Source organism: Magallana gigas, chromosome 10 (genome assembly GCF_963853765.1).
Source record: "Magallana gigas chromosome 10, xbMagGiga1.1, whole genome shotgun sequence".
NCBI classification, from domain to species: Eukaryota; Metazoa; Mollusca; class Bivalvia; order Ostreida; family Ostreidae; genus Magallana; species Magallana gigas.
This window is the reverse complement of record NC_088862.1, coordinates 33,448,162-33,469,320: the sequence shown is the minus strand read 5'-3', so window position 1 is coordinate 33,469,320 and position 21,159 is coordinate 33,448,162. Positions and strand designations below refer to the sequence as shown.

The following is a 21,159-nucleotide window of genomic DNA, read 5'->3' as shown; positions in this document are numbered from 1 at the left end:
GCAAGCCAAATAAATCAAAGTTCTAAAAACATTTTTACACTCATCTTCAATAATGTTTAAGTCTTTGCTTCTGGGATTTTAATTATTTTATTATAAGGAAATATCATCAATATTTACAATCAGGTTATATCAACTGAACAGAATGACTTTTTCATTCCAATAAAAAGAAAAACGGTTTAAATAATAATTTTACAAATTATACATGCTCATAGTCTTATAACTATGTATATACATGTGTATTTAAAAAAATCGTATACACTTATACATGTTAAAGTGATTTTGACTGCTTTAATGTTCTTCGAAACTTAATAGAAGAAACATTTCATACAGCATCATCCCGGTTGATCACTCATTTCAGGATATTTCGTACAAAGGGACACTTCACCCCTCGTCGTCAGAGTTTACAGGTATAATGTTGGCGGTCGTTACTTTCCGGAGGTTTGGACACTGAGTCTGTAGGGTCTCTACTATAGTGGGCTTTACACGCGTCCCGTCCAGGTTAATCAGAGTAAGACTGTCGGATCGCAGGCTCGATACACCTACAACAGATAGGCACATGTAATAATACTGTATTTAGGTACCTCTGTTGGATGAAGATGCACAACAAATTCAGATGTCTGATACAGGTTAATCGGGCAAGGATCAAAGGTCAAACAAACGTCTGATAGATAAAGATTCATAATCAATAGATAAAGACTGTGTGAATTACCTCTGTTAGAAACTAGTGTCCTACACAAGTTAAGTTTTGACAAGTCGTGGCAGCTATCCAGAGCACCATTACACAAAAACTGACTAGTTATGCTGAAAATAAAAACATTTACTTTAAAATTCAAATCACACTGTATATTCATGACCAAAAACTAAAACTTTGGTTTTTGTACATAGCATTGGATCAGTGAATCAATGAAATCGAGTTTTCTTAATGTCTATTAATTTAATGTCTGTTCTTTATTTTCTGATTGTTGTTGTTCTGAAAAAAAGTACATAACCCTAAAGACTTGTTGTCATATAACTAAGGAAGTGGATTTTTTTTCTTTTCATTATGATTACAATGGCTACCTACCCTGTGCTTGCTAGACTAAGCTCAACAAGGCCTTGGAAACCTGAAGAAAAAAAAACACAAAAAAACTAAAAATGCACTATTCAAGACATTTAAGAGTAGAAATTTTTAGTTCAGCTTAATTTACATGTAGATAATTGTTAGGAATCAAATAATTGATTTATAAACATCCTCCTCCCCATCAAAATTAAAGAAGTAAAAAAAAAATCAGACAGAAAAACCAATGCATTTCCTACTGAAATCGATTTCTCTTTAAAAAAAAAAAGCTTTACACTTCTCATAAATTATCCATAAAAACATATTTTTATAGACAATTTAAAGACGAAAATAAAAAATAGATTGAATATGAAAACAACCTAGAATTTCTAGTCTGTACTTACATTTAATGACTTCAGAACAAACATCTGTAACTAGAGTTCTGTCCAGATAAAGAATCTGTAAATCTTTCAAATCTGAAGAAGAACATGGGATATGATTCAGTCTGCAGAACAAACTCTCGTGTTTATGTGTAGAGATATATATTTGGGCATTTTTTAAATCCTTTTTGCCCTTGTCAGCAGACAAATTTATGACTGGGCACCAATGTCTTAAATTCTTTAAAATTAAACACAACTGAATCTGGACAAATTCAAAACTTAATGCCATTTGCAAGTAAAGAAAGGATAAAATAACAAGGGGCAAAAATAACCCTGTCAGCAATTCAAAAAACACAATAGGTGCATCTTACCTTTTAGTTCATTCATCCCAGCATCGGTTATTTTGGTATTGCTAAGCAGAAGTTTCCTCAACCTAGGGTACATTTTAAAAATCTATAAAATTAAACAATGTGTGCAAGTGAGCTTTGAACTATTCAATACAATCTTAATTTGGTAAGGGTGAATTATAATAATATAATTTGGTTGTATTACCAATAAGGCAATATATAATTATGTTATCTTTAAAACTGATTCCATTTGTATACATCTTTTTATGCTACTGCAGGTTCATAATGTAAAATAAAAGTAAGTTTCTGTAGAGCAGTTGAAAGAAATTTATCTTCTATCATACAATCATTAAGCACAATTATCACAACAATCTTGTATGACTGATTGCAATATAGAGCCCTATATTCTTTAATCCCCTTGCCTACTTACAATTTTACTCTCCCAATATGCTGCATCCCCTTGCCTACTTACATTTTTACTTTCCCTAAATGCTGCATTCCCTTGCCTACTTACATTTATACTTCCCCAATATGCTGCATTCCCTTGCCTACTTACATTTTTACTTTCCCTATATGCTGCTTTCCCTTGCCTACCAACATTTTTTTTTTCCTTTGCATACTTACGTTTTTATTTTTCCTATATGCTGCATTCCCTTGTCTAAATACATTTCCCTTTATATGCTGCATCACCTTATCTCCTTTTCTACCTAAGTTTTTTCCCCCTTGCCTACTTAATTTTTTATTTTCAAAATATGCTGCATTCCCTTGCCTACTTAAGTTTTTTTCCCCTTGCCTACTTATATTTTTATTTTGCCTATATATTGCATCTCCTTGCCTACTTACGTTTTTTCCCCTTGCCTATTTACGTTTTTATTTTCCCTATATACTGCATCTCCTTGCCTATTTACGTTTTTCCCCTTGCGTACTTACGTTTTTATTTTCCCTATATACTGCATCTCCTTACCTATTTACGTTTTCCCCTTGCCTACTTACGTTTTTATTTTCCCTATATACTGCATCTCCTTGCCTATTAACGTTTTTCCCCTTGCGTTCTTACGTTTTTATTTTCCCTATATACTGCATCTCCTTGCTTATTTACGTTTTTCCCCCTTGCTTACTTACGTTTTTATTTTCCCTATATACTGCATCTACTTGCCTAATTACGTTTTTCCCCTTGCGTACTTATGTTTTTATTTTCCCTATATGCTGCATCTCCTTGCCTATTTACGTTTTTTCCCCTTGCCTACTAACGTTTTTATTTTCCCTATATCCTGCATCTCCTTGCCTATTTACGTTTTTCCCCTTGCGTACTTACGTTTTTATTTTCCCTAAATGCTGCATCTCCTTGCCTATTTACGTTTTTTCCCCTTGCCTACTTACGTTTTTACTTTCATTATATATTGCATCTCCTTGCTTATTTACGTTTTTCCCCTTTGCCTACTTACGTTTTTATTTTCCCTGTATACTGCATCTCCTTGTCTATTTACGTTTTTCCCCTTGCCAACTTACGTTTTTATTTTCCCTATATACTGCATCTCCTTGCTTATTTACGTTTTTCCCCATTGCCTACTTACGTTTTTATTTTCCCTGTATACTGCATCTCCTTGCCTATTTACGTTTTTTCCCCTTGCCTACTTACGTTTTTATTTTCCCTATGTACTGCATCTCCTTGCCTATTTACGTTTTTCCCCCTTGCTTACTTACGTTTTTATTTTCCCTATATGCTGCATCTCCTTGTCTATTTACGTTTTTCCTCTTGCCAACTTACGTTTTTATTTTCCCTATATGCTGCATCTCCTTGCCTATTTACGTTTTTCCCCTTGCCAACTTACGTTTTTATTTTCCCTATATGCCGCATCTCCTTGCCTATTTACGTTTTTTCCCCTTGCCTACTTACGTTTTTACTTTCCCTATATACTGCATCTCCTTGTCTATTTACGTTTTTCCCCTTGCCAACTTACGTTTTTATTTTCCCTATATGCTGCATCTCCTTGCCTATTTACGTTTTTCCCCTTGCGTACTTACGTTTTTATTTTCACTATATGCTGCATCTCCTTGCCTATTTACGTTTTTTCCCCTTGCCTACTTACGTTTTTACTTTCCCTATATGCTGCATCTCCTTGTCTATTTACGTTTTTCCCCTTGCCAACTTACGTTTTTATTTTCCCTATATGCTGCATCTCCTTGCCTATTTACGTTTTTCCCCTTGCGTACTTACGTTTTTATTTTCCCTATATGCTGCATCTCCTTGCCTATTTACGTTTTTTCCCCTTGCCTACTTACGTTTTTACTTTCCCTATATACTGCATCTCCTTGCTTATTTACGTTTTTCCCCTTTGCCTACTTACGTTTTTATTTTCCCTGTATACTGCATCTCCTTGCCTATTTACGTTTTTCCCCTTGCCAACTTACGTTTTTATTTTCCCTATATACTGCATCTCCTTGTCTATTTACGTTTTTCCCCTTGCCAACTTACGTTTTTATTTTCCCTATATACTGCATCTCCTTGCTTATTTACGTTTTTCCCCTTTGCCTACTTACGTTTTTATTTTCCCTATATACTGCATCTCCTTGTCTATTTACGTTTTTCCCCTTGCCAACTTACGTTTTTATTTTCCCTATATACTGCATCTCCTTGTCTATTTACGTTTTTCCCCTTGCCAACTTACGTTTTTATTTTCCCTATATACTGCATCTCCTTGTCTATTTACGTTTTTCCCCTTGCCAAATTACGTTTTTATTTTCCCTATATACTGCATCTCCTTGCTTATTTACGTTTTTCCCCTTTGCCTACTTACGTTTTTACTTTCCCTATATACTGCATCTCCTTGCTTATTTACGTTTTTCCCCTTGCCAACTTACGTTTTTATTTTCCCTGTATACTGCATCTCCTTGTCTATTTACGTTTTTCCCCTTTGCCTACTTACGTTTTTATTTTCCCTGTATACTGCATCTCCTTGCCTATTTACGTTTTTTCCCCTTGCTTACTTACGTTTTTATTTTCCCTATATACTGCATCTCCTTGTCTATTTACGTTTTTCCCCTTGCCAACTTACGTTTTTATTTTCCCTATATACTGCATCTCCTTGCTTATTTACGTTTTTCCCGCTTGCTTACTTACGTTTTTATTTTCCCTATATACTGCATCTCCTTGCCTATTTACGTTTTTCCCCCTTGCTTACTTACGTTTTTATTTTCCCTATATACTGCATCCCGTCGTCCCCCACATTGATGAAGTTGGTGAGATCAAGTTCGGTTAAAGGCATGTCTACAACAAAAGGTGATGAATATTTTACAGTTTTATAATTTATTTAACTTTCAACAGAAATTCTTGTATGAATCAGTGTTTCATAATTTCTATTATAAATATATACAATAAAATTGTAATTTTAATTTATGATTCATATAACTGTCTACAAAGAAAGTGTCGAATAAATCAACATTTTAATTACATTTGGCAATAACTATTTTAACTTTTTTTATCTTAGAAATACGTATGTAACAAGTGGTTTAAAGTGAAGTCACATTCAGAACTTATACCTAAGGCATACCATGCCAGAGGCGTGTTCTATAGAGCGAGCGCTCGCCAAAATTCCCTATACCTGTAACACAAATCATGGCAAGCGCTCGCGAGCACTCGCTCTGCTGAAGATGCCTCAGCACTCTTATTATCCATGAGCTGTTGAGAGCCAATCAATGACAGACAATAAGACACTTGATAATTCTGATGACACAATTACAATCGAGTCTTTAATAGGAGAGCAGTACTATTAAAACTGTACTGTCGTGGTTAAGTACTGTATATAAGGGGGATTTTTGTAAGTCAAAATTCGCAAAAAAAATGGGGTAAATCTGTAACCTTCTAACTTTTTAATAGCATACAAAACTGGATGTAATTTTTTATGTGAATGCTGTTAAATTCAAGATTGCAAAAAGAACCTGATATATTGTAAATGATTATGGTACAAAGAGACTGTGTACTTACGACTGATGAACTGAAGTCCAGTGTCTGTGGTGGTAAGTCTACTTGGAAGGCTCAGGGATCGCAGAGACAATCCTGTTGAAATAGATGAGATTCAAGATTAGTGTGAAGTGAGAGAGAGAGAGAGAGAGAGAGAGAGAGAGAGAGAGAGAACAAATACAAACTCTTTATTCTAAATGGTCACATGGCTAGCTACGATGACTTTGTAAGAACTCCATCATAAGCTAATAATCCTGCGTGAATGTCACTTTTCCCATGATCCTTTGGATGATTCTAAAAGGACTTCTATAACTATCTTTGGGTTGGCAATAACTAAACACAGTAGGTTATCTCCAAGACAATGACGGACCTAGATGCTACTATGTCAGTCTATGGCGAAGTGAAATTCTAACTTACTCTGCTACTACGTCAGTCTATGGCGTAGTGAAATTTAACTTACTCTGTACATTGTATATACTATGTCAGTCTATGGCGTAGTGAAATTTAACTTACTCTGTACATTGTATATACTATGTCAGTCTATGGTGTAGTGTTATATAACTTACTCTGTATATACTGTAGGGCCAAGTCTCCATTCAATCTCTCTGTGTTAGCTTTACCCAGACACGTAAGATTGTCTTTTAAACAAAGCAGGGACTATGGCACTATGCCACTATCCCAGTTTATGACATAGTGTTTTATAACTTACTGCTATACCCAGACACGTAAGATTGTCTTTTAAACAAAGCAGGGACTATGGCACTATGCCACTATCCCAGTTTATGACATAGTGTTTTATAACTTACTCTGTATATACTGTAGGGCCAAGTCTCCATTCACTCTCTCTGTGTTAGCTTTACCCAGACACGTAAGATTGTCTTTTAAACAAAGCAGGGACTATGGCACTATGCCACTATCCCAGTTTATGACATAGTGTTTTATAACTTACTCTGTATATACTGTAGGGCCAAGTCTCCATTCACTCTCTCTGTGTTAGCTATACCCAGACACGTAAGATTGTCTCCCAAACACAGCAGTGACTCTGATACTATGTCTGTCTGTGACACATCAAGTGTCTCCAAACTCTTCAGTTGTTCTACTCCAGATAACCCACAAATCTACAAATCAATAGTACATACATGTCTTATTATACAGAAGTCACAGCCCTTTATCTGTCAGCAATGCACTTTTCTTAGGTTCATATTAATGTACATGTATTTGGAGTTACATGTAACTTAGTGATCCGAATAACACAAGAAAAGTAGAAACCGGAGAACAGAATCTATGGCTATTCTTTGAAAGCAAGTATATTCCATACAAGGTTGTTACCTTTGTGTGTTCCAGGCACAGAACCTTCAAGTTCTCTAAATCTGTAAACAACAAAACATGTCAGATAAATACACACATTATCACTGTAAACTTATGATTGGATATTTCAGAAAGGTAAAGTTTGGTCAACATGATTCTACAGTAGGAGACCTCTGGAGTTCCTCTGTGACTTTTATCTAATTAAGATTCTACAGTGATGAAGATAATTCTTTTATCTAATTAGAAATCTAAAGTAATTAAGATGATTCTACAGTTACTGTAGTAGACCTTTAAGGTGGGTCAGTAGTTTCTCTGTGATGTTCATTCTGTTCAGATTCAGGACTTGTAGACTGGCGGGAAGACTTGGAATTATCCCGATAAATCCGGACTCTGTCACTCCGGTTCCATCCAGATTAAGAGAGACCAGGCCCGTCATCTCTAGGATGAATGAATACACAATCATGATGCTCTTATTCATAATTGAATTTAAAATAATTAGATTCTAGTTGTCATGAGGTAAATAGATTTATATAATTATTCTCTTGCTGATATATTTTGACATATTTTTCAACATAGTCCCTTTCACAATCTCTAGACATTTGTCGGTGAGTTGTTTTATGTTACATCTTACAACATACCTTTCACAATCTCTAGACATTTGTCGGTGAGTTGTCGACATCCACTGAGGTTAAGGTGTTTCAGCTTTTTTAAACCTGAAACATTTACAGTTACATCATATTTACTTTCTGTTTATTTATTGTTAACCCCACATAGAATATAAATTGAGCATTTAACATGTACTTACTTGTCAACTCTAACAATCCAGCATCGGTTATCAAGGAGCATGAATTCAAACTAAGTGTCTGTAGCTGGCAGTGATACCTTAAAATAAGCTTAGCATATTTAATACATGTACATTTTCTTGATTAAAAAATATGGTTATCTACAATAACCATCAAAAGAATACTGTATATTTATCCTCTTTTTTCATGTGTTGCAAAGGTTTTAAAAATGAAGCGAATGTCTATCGATAAACTCTTCAATTTGATTGAATATTCCTGTATAAAATGTCATGTAAATGTCACTAAGTTCTGTATGTGGTGTGGTTTTTTTTTTACCATATTCACAAAATTGTACAAAAAAAGGGTAAAATATACAGATATTGCAAAAAATTCCAGACATTTGGTACCTGTTTATCAATTCTAACACCCTCTTACCTTACAGCATGAAGCAGTTCATTGGTTGCATAAGGGTAACAGTCCAAGATCAACTTCCTTAAGAAACTGCAAGAAAGAAATGTGAAGAAATATATTCACATTGATTTCTTCGTGATTACTGTGGAATCATTAATATTCGTGGTGGCTTAATTTTCGTGGTATTCGTGGGTAGTCTTCTTCCACGAATTTAAATCCTCAACGAAAAACAATTTTAGAAAGAGTTATCTTTGTTACTGAACCAGTAACCGACGCATGCACGAAATTACATCCCCTTGAATGAACAAAAAATTCACAATCCACGAAAATTGGCCCCCACGAATTTAAATGATTCCACAGTATTTGGTCTATCTCAATTAATCTTGTGGTTTGTTCATTGATCACAATTTTTTTTTTAAATGAAAATGCTTTAATGTATAAAAACATAACAATATATTTCAGATTTCAGAGGTAGAACAATTGTTCTCCATTTATGCATCCATTAATGTGAGTTTTACTAGGTCCCTGAAAAACTGATGCTATAATACTTACATATACTGTAAACCAAATTTTATTCGTGTGCGAGAAAATTTCGCAAGGTTCGCGAGGACATCGACTTGCGAATAAATCTCGCTGCAAACCATTCGTTGTCGTATGATTGTTCTAACAAGACTGGTCTGGAGAAGACTTGGTCGCAAACATTAGTCGTCGCGAACCAGTTGATTGGAAGTAAATCGTGAAATAAAGTGGTCGCTAATAAAAGTTGATTTACAGTATCTATCTTTATGACTTCAAACTTATGAGCACATCAGAATGAAAATTACGTCATAAATTAATGAATTACCAGTTAATGACTGTGATCAAAACTAATGCCAGAATACATAGATAGCTTTTTTATTGTAAAAAAAAAACTTTTTATAGATCTGACTTAAAATTATAAATTAAAGATGTTACCATGGAATAAATGTATTCAGGACTTTAGGCTTGAGCAGTTTTTCCTTCAGCAGGTAAGTTAAGATCTTTTGTGCGACATCTTCCGAAATACCGGAGAGAGACAACAGAGGGTGACGGGGGTCATGCTGGGTCAGTCGCTGGGCGATATGGTTCATGCACAGCTGGGTCAAGGAGTTTACATCATAGGTCAAGGTCACTGGTAACTGAACTTCCTGTCTGTCAGGGAGTGGAGCTGGTCTGGCGAATCTCTCGCGAGCCTTCTCAGCTGAAATGTATTAAAACATCATGAACATGGGATCAAAATTAATATTTTGCATATATTAAGGCTAATAATTTTAGGCATCTTCACTACTGGAATGAGGTTCAGTATGTTTGCATACATGAGGCCAATTGATGGTTCCAAGACTAGCATTCAGAGGCTAAATAGAAATGATGAATTTGTGAAATACATATTTGGTCCCCTTGATCTCAATCAATAGCCTTGTCTTCTTTAGACATCACCATATAACCTTGGTCTTTCACTTGACTGAGTTTAAACTTTAAAGTCTCTATCTTGAATGTGAACTGAAAATTTTTCAGTTTTGAGGAGAAGAAAATGATACAGGCAGACAGAAAGACAGACTTAAAATATACAAAAGATGGAGTTTGTCTTGACAGTTTCCTTTAATATAAATGTACATTGTATACAGTAGTTTCACACATATATGTTAAACTAGCTTACCCGCTAACTGAGCTGCAGGGACATTGTGATGGGCGTCCTCATCATGGGGGTACCCCAACCGCTGACCCACCCCCTCAAACGCCTGGTTCTGATTCATTCCTGCTGTAAGTTGATAAACAAAAGTCAATCAACATTCAGTTTTTACAGCAAAATCATCATGCAATCCTCCATTAACTTAGTGAAAAATACTTTGAATTCATAACAATTAACAAGAGGCCCATGGGCCACATCGCTTACCTGAGCAACAACAGCCATAATAAAAGAGCTTTATGAAGTCATATAAAAAACAGATGGACATCATATAAATTTTGAACATAAAGATTTTCTCCTGATATTATGTTAAACAGTACCAGGTAGGTCCCTTTTTGTAATTGGATGATTTTATAGTCATATCATCTGTTAAGAATTGCAGCTCTCAGGAAGATCTTTGAAACATCTGTTCTTATTAATATAAGTCTACATCAAACTATAAAACCCTTGTGTCCCAAGAACTGTCTATAGGTCACAGTCTAACAGCTGAGATTCAACAAAAATCAAGCTGCTTGCATATAAGTAGTTTCATATTTTTATAACAATTTTTTTCTTAGAATAATTAATTTTTCTTCCCTGTGAAATGTTTATTCCCCCCCCCCTCCCATTGTAGTCCCATCCTAACCCTGTCACTCTACTACAGTAAAATAAAAAATCAAAGGCCTGAAGGGCCATAATGGCTTACGGGTTTGATATGACTATATTTACATGGATCGAGTATGATTCCCTCTATTTCTAACGGAAACTTTAGTTTATTTATAGCTCTATAGAAAGTAACTAGCTACATGTAATTCATAGATCTATAAAAAACTAACAGGACCAATATCAACATGCCCCATTTGTTGATTGCATGGTCGAACCTTAGTGACCGAAACAGACAGGATTGAAATCTAGACGCCTCTTTTATCAATTGATTGAAACCACCATTGCTTTTAGGAAAATCATAGACTGCATAAAATAATAATGATGATGTCAGATTCAAACTCCAATATGAGACAATTTGTTTCTTTCTTTTATCCAACGGCTGAAGTATATTAACTGTAAATTCATTCAACTATATAGGACATAAAAACACTTAAAACCAACATGCTCTCAAATAGCAGTATTATGACCTTGTATTCCTACACACTATGAACTTGCGCGAGAGTTGGTGCACGGTGCGACGTAACAGCGCCACAGGCAGCGCCAACTCACTGCGCGTAAAAATAATATAACCAATTGATGAAATGTACTGCATGTTATGTACTATAATTAGTGAATTCTCATTAAATCTACACCAACAAGTATTATTCCATTTTATTTGTATTTCATAAATGTATATTTATTCATATTTTTCTGGGTTTTTTTTCTACTTTTTTAAGAGGCTGACCTTCACAAGCTTTTATAAGAAATATATATTCACAAGGCAGTTCTAACACCTTCTGTTTTATTTTTTCCCCCTTTGTACAGAGATAAACTCTTTGGAGGGGGGGGGGGGGGGGGGCAAGAAACAGGCAGAACTATGAAATTACAGCAAACTTGTTTTGACACCAAATTTAATTAAAATTAATTACTGCACTATAACTTTGCAGTCAGTCTCTCTTCACATGACATGTGCACACAGTCATTTTCAGAGGCATACTATATACGATGTCTCTATGTTATAATAATGTGACATCGCTTCCGTATATGACTTGCAATCAAGCTTAACTGCATATTGTTTTCTTATTTGAGGTCATTTGGTCTCAAGTTTCCAATATTTTTACGACAAATAAACAGTTCAATCATAGCACAACCAAGGTAAGTCCATCGAGCGAACATTGTGCTATTTTTAGATCTTGGAAAATCCCCAACATTCGATAATGGCGGAGGTGTCGAAGAAGGCACATTATATTAAAACAAGTAGTAATTGCCCCTCTATTTATGCATTTATTACCGATTTATAATCCCAGTTTCAAAATATCTCAATCATAAGTTCAGTTCTTTAACCGTTAAACACTTTCCCCCTTGCTGAGATCGATGTCGATCGAAGTTAGCGACGCTGTCTGCGGGTGCAAACGTTTTTATGAAGATTGAACGAAATAACGACAACTTTACATTAACTTATCACTGTTAGGATCTGAAATAATTGGGAAAAGATTTTTTGCTTATAATACATGTAAGTATGCATAGCGGAAAGCATGGCGGTACTGTGTGATGCATGGCGGGGGCCTATACCTCTATGCAAAAACGGCTTAGGGAAAACACTGCAGCTGATATTCATTCGCGTTAGATTTCGAGTTTGTTTAAATAAAGTCAATTCAAATTGGTTACAATAACATAAGTGATAATAACATATGGAAAATATAATCTTGCTTAAAGATATTTATTATGAACAACAAACAGTTAACTTTGCAACATTCGAATAGAACTATTTTTTGTCGCGCATGTTCAGATAACTGAACTCTTTGCCGTAAAGATTATCCGGCAACTAGATGGCCGTAAGCCATAAAAACTCCAATGCCTTACCTTTTCCTAAATGCATTCTCAATTCAGTTTTCAGTAAAATATGTAATAAATCCATCCATAAAATTTCAAATGCCATACCTTCCCCTAAATGCATGATCCAGCAATCTTCATTTAAAAGTTTTTCAATAAAATACATAACTTACAACTCCATTAATAAAATCTTCCACAACATACCTCCCCCTAAGACTTTTACATAATAGCTCTAAATCATTCCCCTAATTCCTCCTAATGCATGCTCCAGCAATCTTTTTTTAAAGCTTTAAGTATATTACATATTTGCTCCACCAGCAAATTTTCACAATGTCATACCTCCCCCTAAATGCATCCCTGGCATCATGGGTAGTCCCCCTAGACCACCTAGTCCCCCGAACCCTGGGGGGAATCCCGGGGGCATTCCTTGGTGAAAGGGATGTCCCTCCTCTTCCTCGCGGTCACTGTCGTCATCTTCAACCATGTCCTCATCTACAACAGAAATTCAACTCATTGCAACAGAAAACTCAACTTGATACAACAAAAGATGCTCAGATAAAAATTCAATACATGTACAATCATAATGGAAAATGCAGCTAAATAATAACAAAACATTCAACCCAGTATCTTAAAAAAGACATTATATATATATCAGAAAATTAAACACTCTGCAACAGAAAATCTAATTCCATGCAACCAAATATTAAACTTCATCTCAAAATTTTAACATAAAATTCAAATTTATTCAACATAAAACTCAAGTACATTCAACAAAAATTCCAAAATGAAAAAGTGCATGTCTGTTACTCTGTACATACCATGCCTTTCTGCTGCTGCTACAGGTGGTATTGATAATGGAGAATGTAATAGACCTTGACCCGATGCATGCTGACCTTGACCCAATGATCTTGGTAAAGATACTGCAGGTAATTGTTGGTCTTTAAATAAAAAAAAAATTTCCATTAATCAAATATTATTCAATATCACAAGAGAATTAACAAAGATATGATGGTTAAATCTGATTTGCAAACATGGATTTATATTCACTTTTTGCTCAATTTTATATGTACTTAAATGGACTAAGTGTTATCAAAGAGAACTCTTCTACATATATTCTAAAATTCATAATTTCGTGTTTGCATTGTTACAGTAAAGTTTATGTAAGTATTCTGGTTTCAAAATTGATTGTCGATATTTTTTTTTATGACATAATGTCGGAAATTTGTTTGCTTGAAGAATACTATCTAAATTCACAAAAATTCCCCAAATAAGCATTTCAAAAGTTGGCATGTAGGTCATTTGATCAGATTTGATAACCTTGACCTCTAACCTTGGCCATGTGTGGGAGGGACGTCCTTCCTCTTCACCATCAGGGACGCAGATGGGGTGAGCTGTAGGTCCAGAAGGGAGGACTTGGAATCCCCCGCTGTGAATTCTCGATGGGGAAAAGGCTGGTCAAAAAAGGAATAATTATAAATTTTGAAACACAATCACAAAACAATCACACTGGAGTAAACTCTTAGTTGGGTAATGGTTAGCTATTAGAGTGTATGATGAGGCCAATAAATGTCCGATTCAACCCCCTCCCCCTTTTTCAGCAGTGAAATAATGGTGTGGAAAAGGCTACCAGTTACCAAAACATACTTTGAGGCTAATAATGTTGAAGTAAAACATAATTATGGTAAATCAGAGTTTATTTGAATTTGCCATTGTAAATTGACTATCTAGTACATGTATTGAACTTAAAAGTATATAAAACTACCAGCTTTCCACTTGTTCCCGGTGCCATTATCTACACAAGTATTTGCTTTTTACATTTCTTTCCAGACCTTCCAAAAATTGCGAAAGGATATCAAGAAGTTCATAGTTTTTACCTGTATCAGCACGATATCACTGGAGTGACACAGTTTGGTGACCGACTCCCACACAGTTCTGAAAGGCTCCGATGCTGGGTACGATTGTTTTACTACATCTCCTCTCAGAAGTCGGATCTGAAAATTTCAAAATTTGGTTTGAACTGAAAGGAATTCTTTTCATGACAATGAACTCTAGAAATAATCAATTATTTACGACTGATGAGCTCAAGGTTGAAAGCAAATACTTAGTACATGTATTTGCAATAGATGGATATACTTATGGCTTGAATACAGCTGGATGTAAAGATTGTTCTCTCTGTTCTATGTACCGTACTATATATTGGTTAACCCTTTCTTATTCAGGAATATTCACTTATTTTTAGAGAAATTTTAAAATTCAAAATCTATATCTAAACTTATGCATGAAATAAGGAAACTTAACACACAAGTGTTATATACATATATATGAAAATGTTCATGTAGAGGTTATGTGCATATATGCATTCTATAAATTTTGATTATTTACACATTAAACATAAATTCATCATATTTAAACCATGTTTTATGACGAGAAAATGGCTTACTAGTCCTTGGCCATTATGAACGTAAAAGGGTTAAACATTACTAGTAAGTGCAACAGAAAACAAACAAACGTTGGCTTGAAACTTAAACAGAATCCATACTCATATTACTCTCATGCATTTGATTTGAGGGTGAAGTACACCTGATTTATCACCTGAAGCTGACACCTGTCAGGTGTTTGTTTGGGGTGGGAGCCAGCTGAGGGACCAGCTACAGGCCCCTGAGTGTCCTTGGTCACTGTCTCCTGGGTCTGGTTAGTCATCTTCTTCTTCTCCCTGTCCTCAGCGATTTCCTTTAGAACTCTCTCATGATCCTTCATCAACGGAAAAAGATGCATGTGAGAAAAATTTAAGTGACAAGGACACAAAAATCCTGAGCATCACTCAGAAAGAAAGTACAATCCTAAAACTGCTTCAAGACTAGAGAGGTAGAATTTTCACAGGATAAAGCTCTATTATTCAGTCAACAAAAAGATGACCCAGTTTATCCAGTAAACATTCAGTTAACAAAACTGCAAAGCTTCATCCTGTGATTGAACCCCATTGCACAAAGCTAAGCCTAACATATTCACACTGAGAAGGCAACTTAAGCAAATTTTAAAACTGTTTCCAAATGTTGCTTCATTTTACATTTTACTGATGGCAAACTTGAGTAAAAATATTAACAAAACACCCATCATGAGTGAAAACAATACAATCATGCCAATTTTCAATTTAACAAAATTAAATTATAGTTCTTCACTTTCTTTGGAGTAAAATAGCAGTAGGTCCATAATTATACTTCTAGTTACAGTACTTCCTTTTCAATTAATAATATTTCTGTATACAGCCATTGAAAATGCATTACAGACTGATTTTTTGTATACTTCTAAATGTAATATGGTATACAGGGTTATTTTCGGCCAATGTAAATTTTGCCCTTATACATTTCCAAATGGTTTCGACCCAGGTTGAATTCACCCAGATACAGTATGTTTATAGAAATATAATTTGAAACATTGAAATTCGTCCATGCAGTCTTAAATTCACCTGCTCACAATGGCAAATGGGGCAGAAATAAAATGGGGGCGAATACAGTACATACACGTTTGCGCCTTTGCTTCTCTTTAAGCGCATCATCTCTAGCCTCCTTCCGGCGTTTGGCTTCGAAGTCGTCCCTGACACACTTCTGCTTGTCACTCAAATGTAGCCTACTTATCACAGTCTCTGATTGGTTATCATCAGAGTCTGATCTATGGGATTTGGAAGGTTTTGATTGGTCGGTTGAAACAGCAGCTGTATTTTGATTGGTTGATCTGGATGCAGAGTCTGGCACAGTTGTCAGGGGGACAGGAGGATTCACAAAGGGATTAGAGTCGTTTTCTAACTGTAACAGTAAAAACTCAGTTCTGACATGTGTATCATTTACTTGGTTACCTGTGTGAGTGTTATTTTAGGCAATGTTTGTTGTTTTAGGTAAACAATTTACAACAAGTTGAACAACATTTAATATTTTAGCAATTTCAAAAAATTAAGTTTAGTACATTGTATTCAATGTTATAATAATTATTACACACTCAAGTTAAACTTGGACAACTTGAAATTTTGCAATATGACACATGAAAATTGACCCAATTGAAATTAAATAGGTATTCTGTAGAAAGCTTTGAATTTTTTTAACATGTAAGAAAATTATTTTTCAAAGAAATATGCTTCATGGACAAACTACTGATCACGCACTTTGCTCCAGTGGAAATTTCAAAGATTTTTCCAACAAAAAGAAATGATAAGGCTGTGTGTACTCAATTGTAGCAGAATCTATTTGTTTTACAATCTTCAATACACACCGTTGGCTGTGCGGCCCGTAACTGAAGCCTCGGTCCACCAGCAGAGCTTGTCTGTCCAGGCTTGCCAGCAAGGATCCTGAAAACCATGTCAACAGTTTAATATCTTAAGGTTGAATAACATGAAAAAGTCACTCAAATTAACCATAAATTATTTGATTATGAAAGATATAATGATAAATAAACTGTACATTGGTCAAATAAGAGAAAAATTGGTAGTTTGGGGATAAAAAATGAATATCTAAAAAATTCAAGTCTGTAAGTACACGTAACAATATAAAACCCTGGGGGATTCGGGATGTACGGATCACAAGCCCAACACTTTATCCAGTCGGCTATAGAGTAAGTTACATGCTACCGTTGATGAAATCTTTATAATAAAACGAAATATCTTTTTGATCAGAGGTCAGCCATTTTGTGATTAATATGTGTTATTCCACCTTAATTAGACTAGTAGAAAAAAACACTTAATATTAATAGTACTTTATGTGTAGGTTCTTGCAGAGTTGGTATAATCATAATAAATAAATGCATTAGTTGACAATATTTCATCTTGATTGATATAAAAGGATCAACAACCAGAGTCATTTTCATACAAGAACATGTATATCTAAGACATATATATGTATATCTGAAAATGTCACATGCTGCTTTGAGATATCATATACTTTATAGTTTGAGTTCAAAAAGAAACTGGGAAATTAGATTTATCAAGCAGGGAACATTTTTTGTCATCATTTATAAAAGTCATTGAATCTTTGAAACATGTCATGTATCTCAAGAGATCAGGAAGTGTTTCAATATCTGAGATAGGAAATGACATAATTCATCATAACTTCCTTATATACCATCATGCATAACTTCCTGATATGCCAGTTCCTTATCTTTCAACAAGTTTGACTGTTTTATTCATGCTGTGGTTATGCTAAGGTACTTCACTATACACCAAGACTTATACTTTTTAAGACACTACGTCACAAGATGGCAATTTAAATGTTATCGATTGATTCAGATGTATATCATCATAGTGGTTAAAGTATCAGGCTTGTGAACCGCAGGTCATGAGTTCGACTCCACTCGGGGCTTTTATTTATGTTTACTGAATGACATTTTTGAAAATTATATCATTTTTTATCTAAAATTGCACATTTTTTTCTCCTATTTGACATCTATACTTCTTATCCATCATGCTTTCTATCATAATCAAGTAATTTTCTGCTGATTTGAGAAACTATTTCAAGGTGTAGTGAGGCACCTTAATATTCATGGGCATCAAATTTCATGGATTTTCTAAATATTTTGTGGATAGGTATGAGTATGTTTTGATCTTTAATGAACATCACATTCAATCAGTCAACTCAACAGCAAAATTCATGAAAATTAGTATTCAGCGAATGCTGACAAAACTGGAGTCCGTTTTTACCATTCCACGGCTCTCTCAACAGAAAGGTGTCCGTTCTGTACTGCTTCCTGTCCGTCTTCAAAACTGAATCCCATGGACATCAAACACACCAACATGTCATCCACACTCTGTAAATACATCAAACACACCAACATGTCATCCACACTCTGTAAATACATCAAACACACCAACATGTCATCCACACTCTGTAAATACATCAGACGTACTCTACAGATTCCACATTGTAGCAAACCCACTGTTGGTTACATTTCGTATCGACATCGGTTTTTGATAAATGAATGCACTTTCCAGGACTTTGGGAATGAGATGCAAAGATCAGTGATCAATATTAGATGAAACACTAAGTTCACATATTCTTTTTTTTTGGAAGGGGGGGGGGGTTGAGGAGAAGAAATGTTTAAAGTCAAACACCAGTTCAGATTCTAGAACTCTAACTCTTAGTTAGACTAGCATGTCAAATATGTATATGTACCGCGGTAAATATTTTCTTATATGACACGTTATACTGTGGAAGCAAATATTTTAAGACCATTGCCAATCCTATTTCTTACATTTTAACTATTTTTTTTTTGGTGGGGGGGGGGGGGGGGGGGGGGGTAGAGTTCCTGAGACATTCTACTTTCCCTTTTTTCCGTGCGTTCACAAAACACTCACAGAGCGTTCATCTTGTGCTCCGATCACCGTTCAGCATTCACTCATCCTTCACTCAGTTAATATCATATTTAGGGTGATAACAATACATACATGTACTTTATGTTATTTTTTCCTAATTATAGATGAAACACAATGTAAGGATAGCTCCCAAGGCACTCCAAATAAATCGCTCATCATGCGTTCACAGTGCTCACATATCATTTACTGTGCGCTCACCGTTATCTTGCCACTCGACGTACGATTGCGGTGACTGTTCGCTCAGAGCGCACTCGCCGTTCGCTCAGCATATGCTCACCGTTCACTCACTTCAAGTGGGAAAGTAGAACGTTACAGGGACTGTAAGCTATGTGTGTTTATTCTACAATCAAAATCAAGGGCCATAAGGGACCATATACATTAAAAACAATAAATTAATCATGATTATATCAATAAAATTAGATAATTGTAGGATAGTGGAGTTCTATAATTTAATTTTTTATTTTTTTTATTGACTATGATTGAAATACAATGATGGTACATGTGTAGTCACTGTGTTTGTATTTCTGTGTAGCTCTAGAAAAAACATCAAGTAAAACTGCTGTTTCAATTGATCTTCATCATGGTCATATTAAAAAAGTGCACTGAATGTACAAAAACGACTTTTCAAAATGAATATTAAATACACTTTTAAACGATGGCTTAAATATGTAGCAATCATCAAAAAATCGGTTTCTTTTACAAAATCTCGGCTGGGTCCGCCTTTTGCTACTTATTTTAGCAACCTTTTTTTAATAAACATTTTAGTCCCTGACAAAAGAAATGACAGTAAGTATTTGCGAAGGTGGGGGGGGGGGATGCCAATAACCCGAATTATAATTCCTCAATTATTCATATACAAAGCGCATTTTGCAAGAACCGCAATATCTCTGCATTCGAAACATAAGCGGTGTTTGCAAGTCACGCAAAGTGTGTTAAATCATGTCTCACCTGCCCAGATTCCATCTTTGTTTATTTGGAAGCAGAACTTCCGGCGACACACGGGTTATGATAAATCGAACTCATGTTATTCGTACGTAGCTTGCACAATCGCAGCTTCTCGTGACTGTCAGAAAGGCCCGAGAAGCTGCGATTGACGTTACCACTGACGCTCCAAGTCCAAGACTTTTGATTGCCTCGATAATTAAGGTTTTTTTCACTTATGCATTCGTAGGTTTATTTTAAATTGTGGAATAAAAGGGGGAGGGAGACCTATCCGAAAATCTGGAACAACCCCCCCCCCCCAAAAAAAAAAAATTAAAAAAAAATAAAACAATTCAAAATCACATCTTCTAGGAATTCTCAAAAAAAAAATTATTCAGATTCTTAAAGCGGGTTAATCACACTGTCAAGGGACAATGTATAATTTATTTTGGTAAGAGAGAGAGAGAGAGAGAGAGAGAGAGAGAGAGAGAGAGAGAGAGAGAGAGAGAGAGAGAGAGAGAGAGAGAGATTAAAAACTCGATCTAATTCTGCATATGTATAAACATGAAACATATAAGCCTATTTGATTATATATGATTTTAGAAAGTCAGTTTTCAAAATAATGTTGAAAGGAACAGTTATAACTGATATCAGTTGCATTAAATGGTGATGGAATCACTTCCATTTCTGCTCCGATTTTTGGGGCACGTTGCCGATATATATATATATATATATATATATATATATATATATATATATATATATATATATATATATATATATATATATATATATATATATATATATATATATATATATATATACAGTCATGTGAACGCCAAATTAACATATATTCAAATATTTGTACCTATCTTCAATTAATTGTACCTATCTTCAAATCATTTGAAGATAGGTACAGTTGAATTAAAGATAGGTACAATTGAATTAAAGATAGGTACAATTGAATTGAAGATAGGTGTAAATAATTATACCTATCTCTAAATAATTATACCTAGGTACAAATGAATTATACCTAGGTACAAATGAATTATACCTATCTTCAATTCAATTAAAGATAGGTTCAATTGAATTATACCTATCTCTAATTTATTTGAAGATAGGTAAAATTCATTTAAAGATAGGTACAATTGATTTGAAGATAGGTTCAATTCAGACATATCTACAAAGGATTTGAAGATAGGTACAATTCAATTATACCTAGGTTCAATTCGTTTTGTGTATTGTTGAAAATAATAAACGCTCCCTTGAAGACATTTCAACATGGAGGGAAACGAGGGAAGCACCAACAACCCCTCTATTTGATGGGGTATCAAGTGCCTATAGAAATTTTTGAAAATAAAGATAAAAATATTAAAATCATGCATTCTGGCTGTATTTTGGTCTAAACGTTCTACATAAAACAATTAATTTAAGAAATGAAGATAATTATTTTTCTATTGATCGACGTACCGCTTTCCGGTCAATTTTTTCATTGA

The 21,159-nt window shown here is 34.7% G+C and overlaps 1 protein-coding gene across 2 annotated transcripts; it reads right to left on the bottom strand.

The window, feature by feature from the left end:
• Window positions 1-205: 205 nt before the first annotated feature.
• Window positions 206-19,802, bottom strand: LOC105326625 (uncharacterized). Of its 2 annotated transcripts, XM_066073080.1 has the most exons (24): window positions 19,691-19,802; window positions 18,071-18,177; window positions 16,651-16,726; window positions 15,909-16,190; window positions 14,980-15,138; window positions 14,262-14,378; window positions 13,718-13,838; window positions 13,206-13,325; window positions 12,727-12,879; window positions 9,901-10,002; window positions 9,180-9,444; window positions 8,250-8,315; window positions 7,838-7,914; window positions 7,671-7,745; window positions 7,321-7,470; window positions 7,054-7,094; window positions 6,674-6,842; window positions 5,749-5,820; window positions 4,950-5,031; window positions 1,788-1,849; window positions 1,441-1,512; window positions 1,064-1,103; window positions 710-801; window positions 206-539 (listed from the first exon to the last, which is right to left on the bottom strand). In XM_066073080.1, exons 1-24 carry the CDS (start codon window positions 19,703-19,705, stop codon window positions 382-384), a joined length of 2,673 nt encoding a protein of 890 aa, XP_065929152.1. In that variant the 5' UTR covers window positions 19,706-19,802; the 3' UTR covers window positions 206-381. The 2 variants fall into 2 exon arrangements, with proteins under 2 accessions (XP_065929152.1, XP_065929153.1); XM_066073081.1 differs by lacking the exons at window positions 206-539; window positions 710-801; window positions 1,064-1,103; window positions 1,441-1,512 and having other exon boundaries at window positions 1,791-1,869.
• Window positions 19,803-21,159: the final 1,357 nt, after the last annotated feature.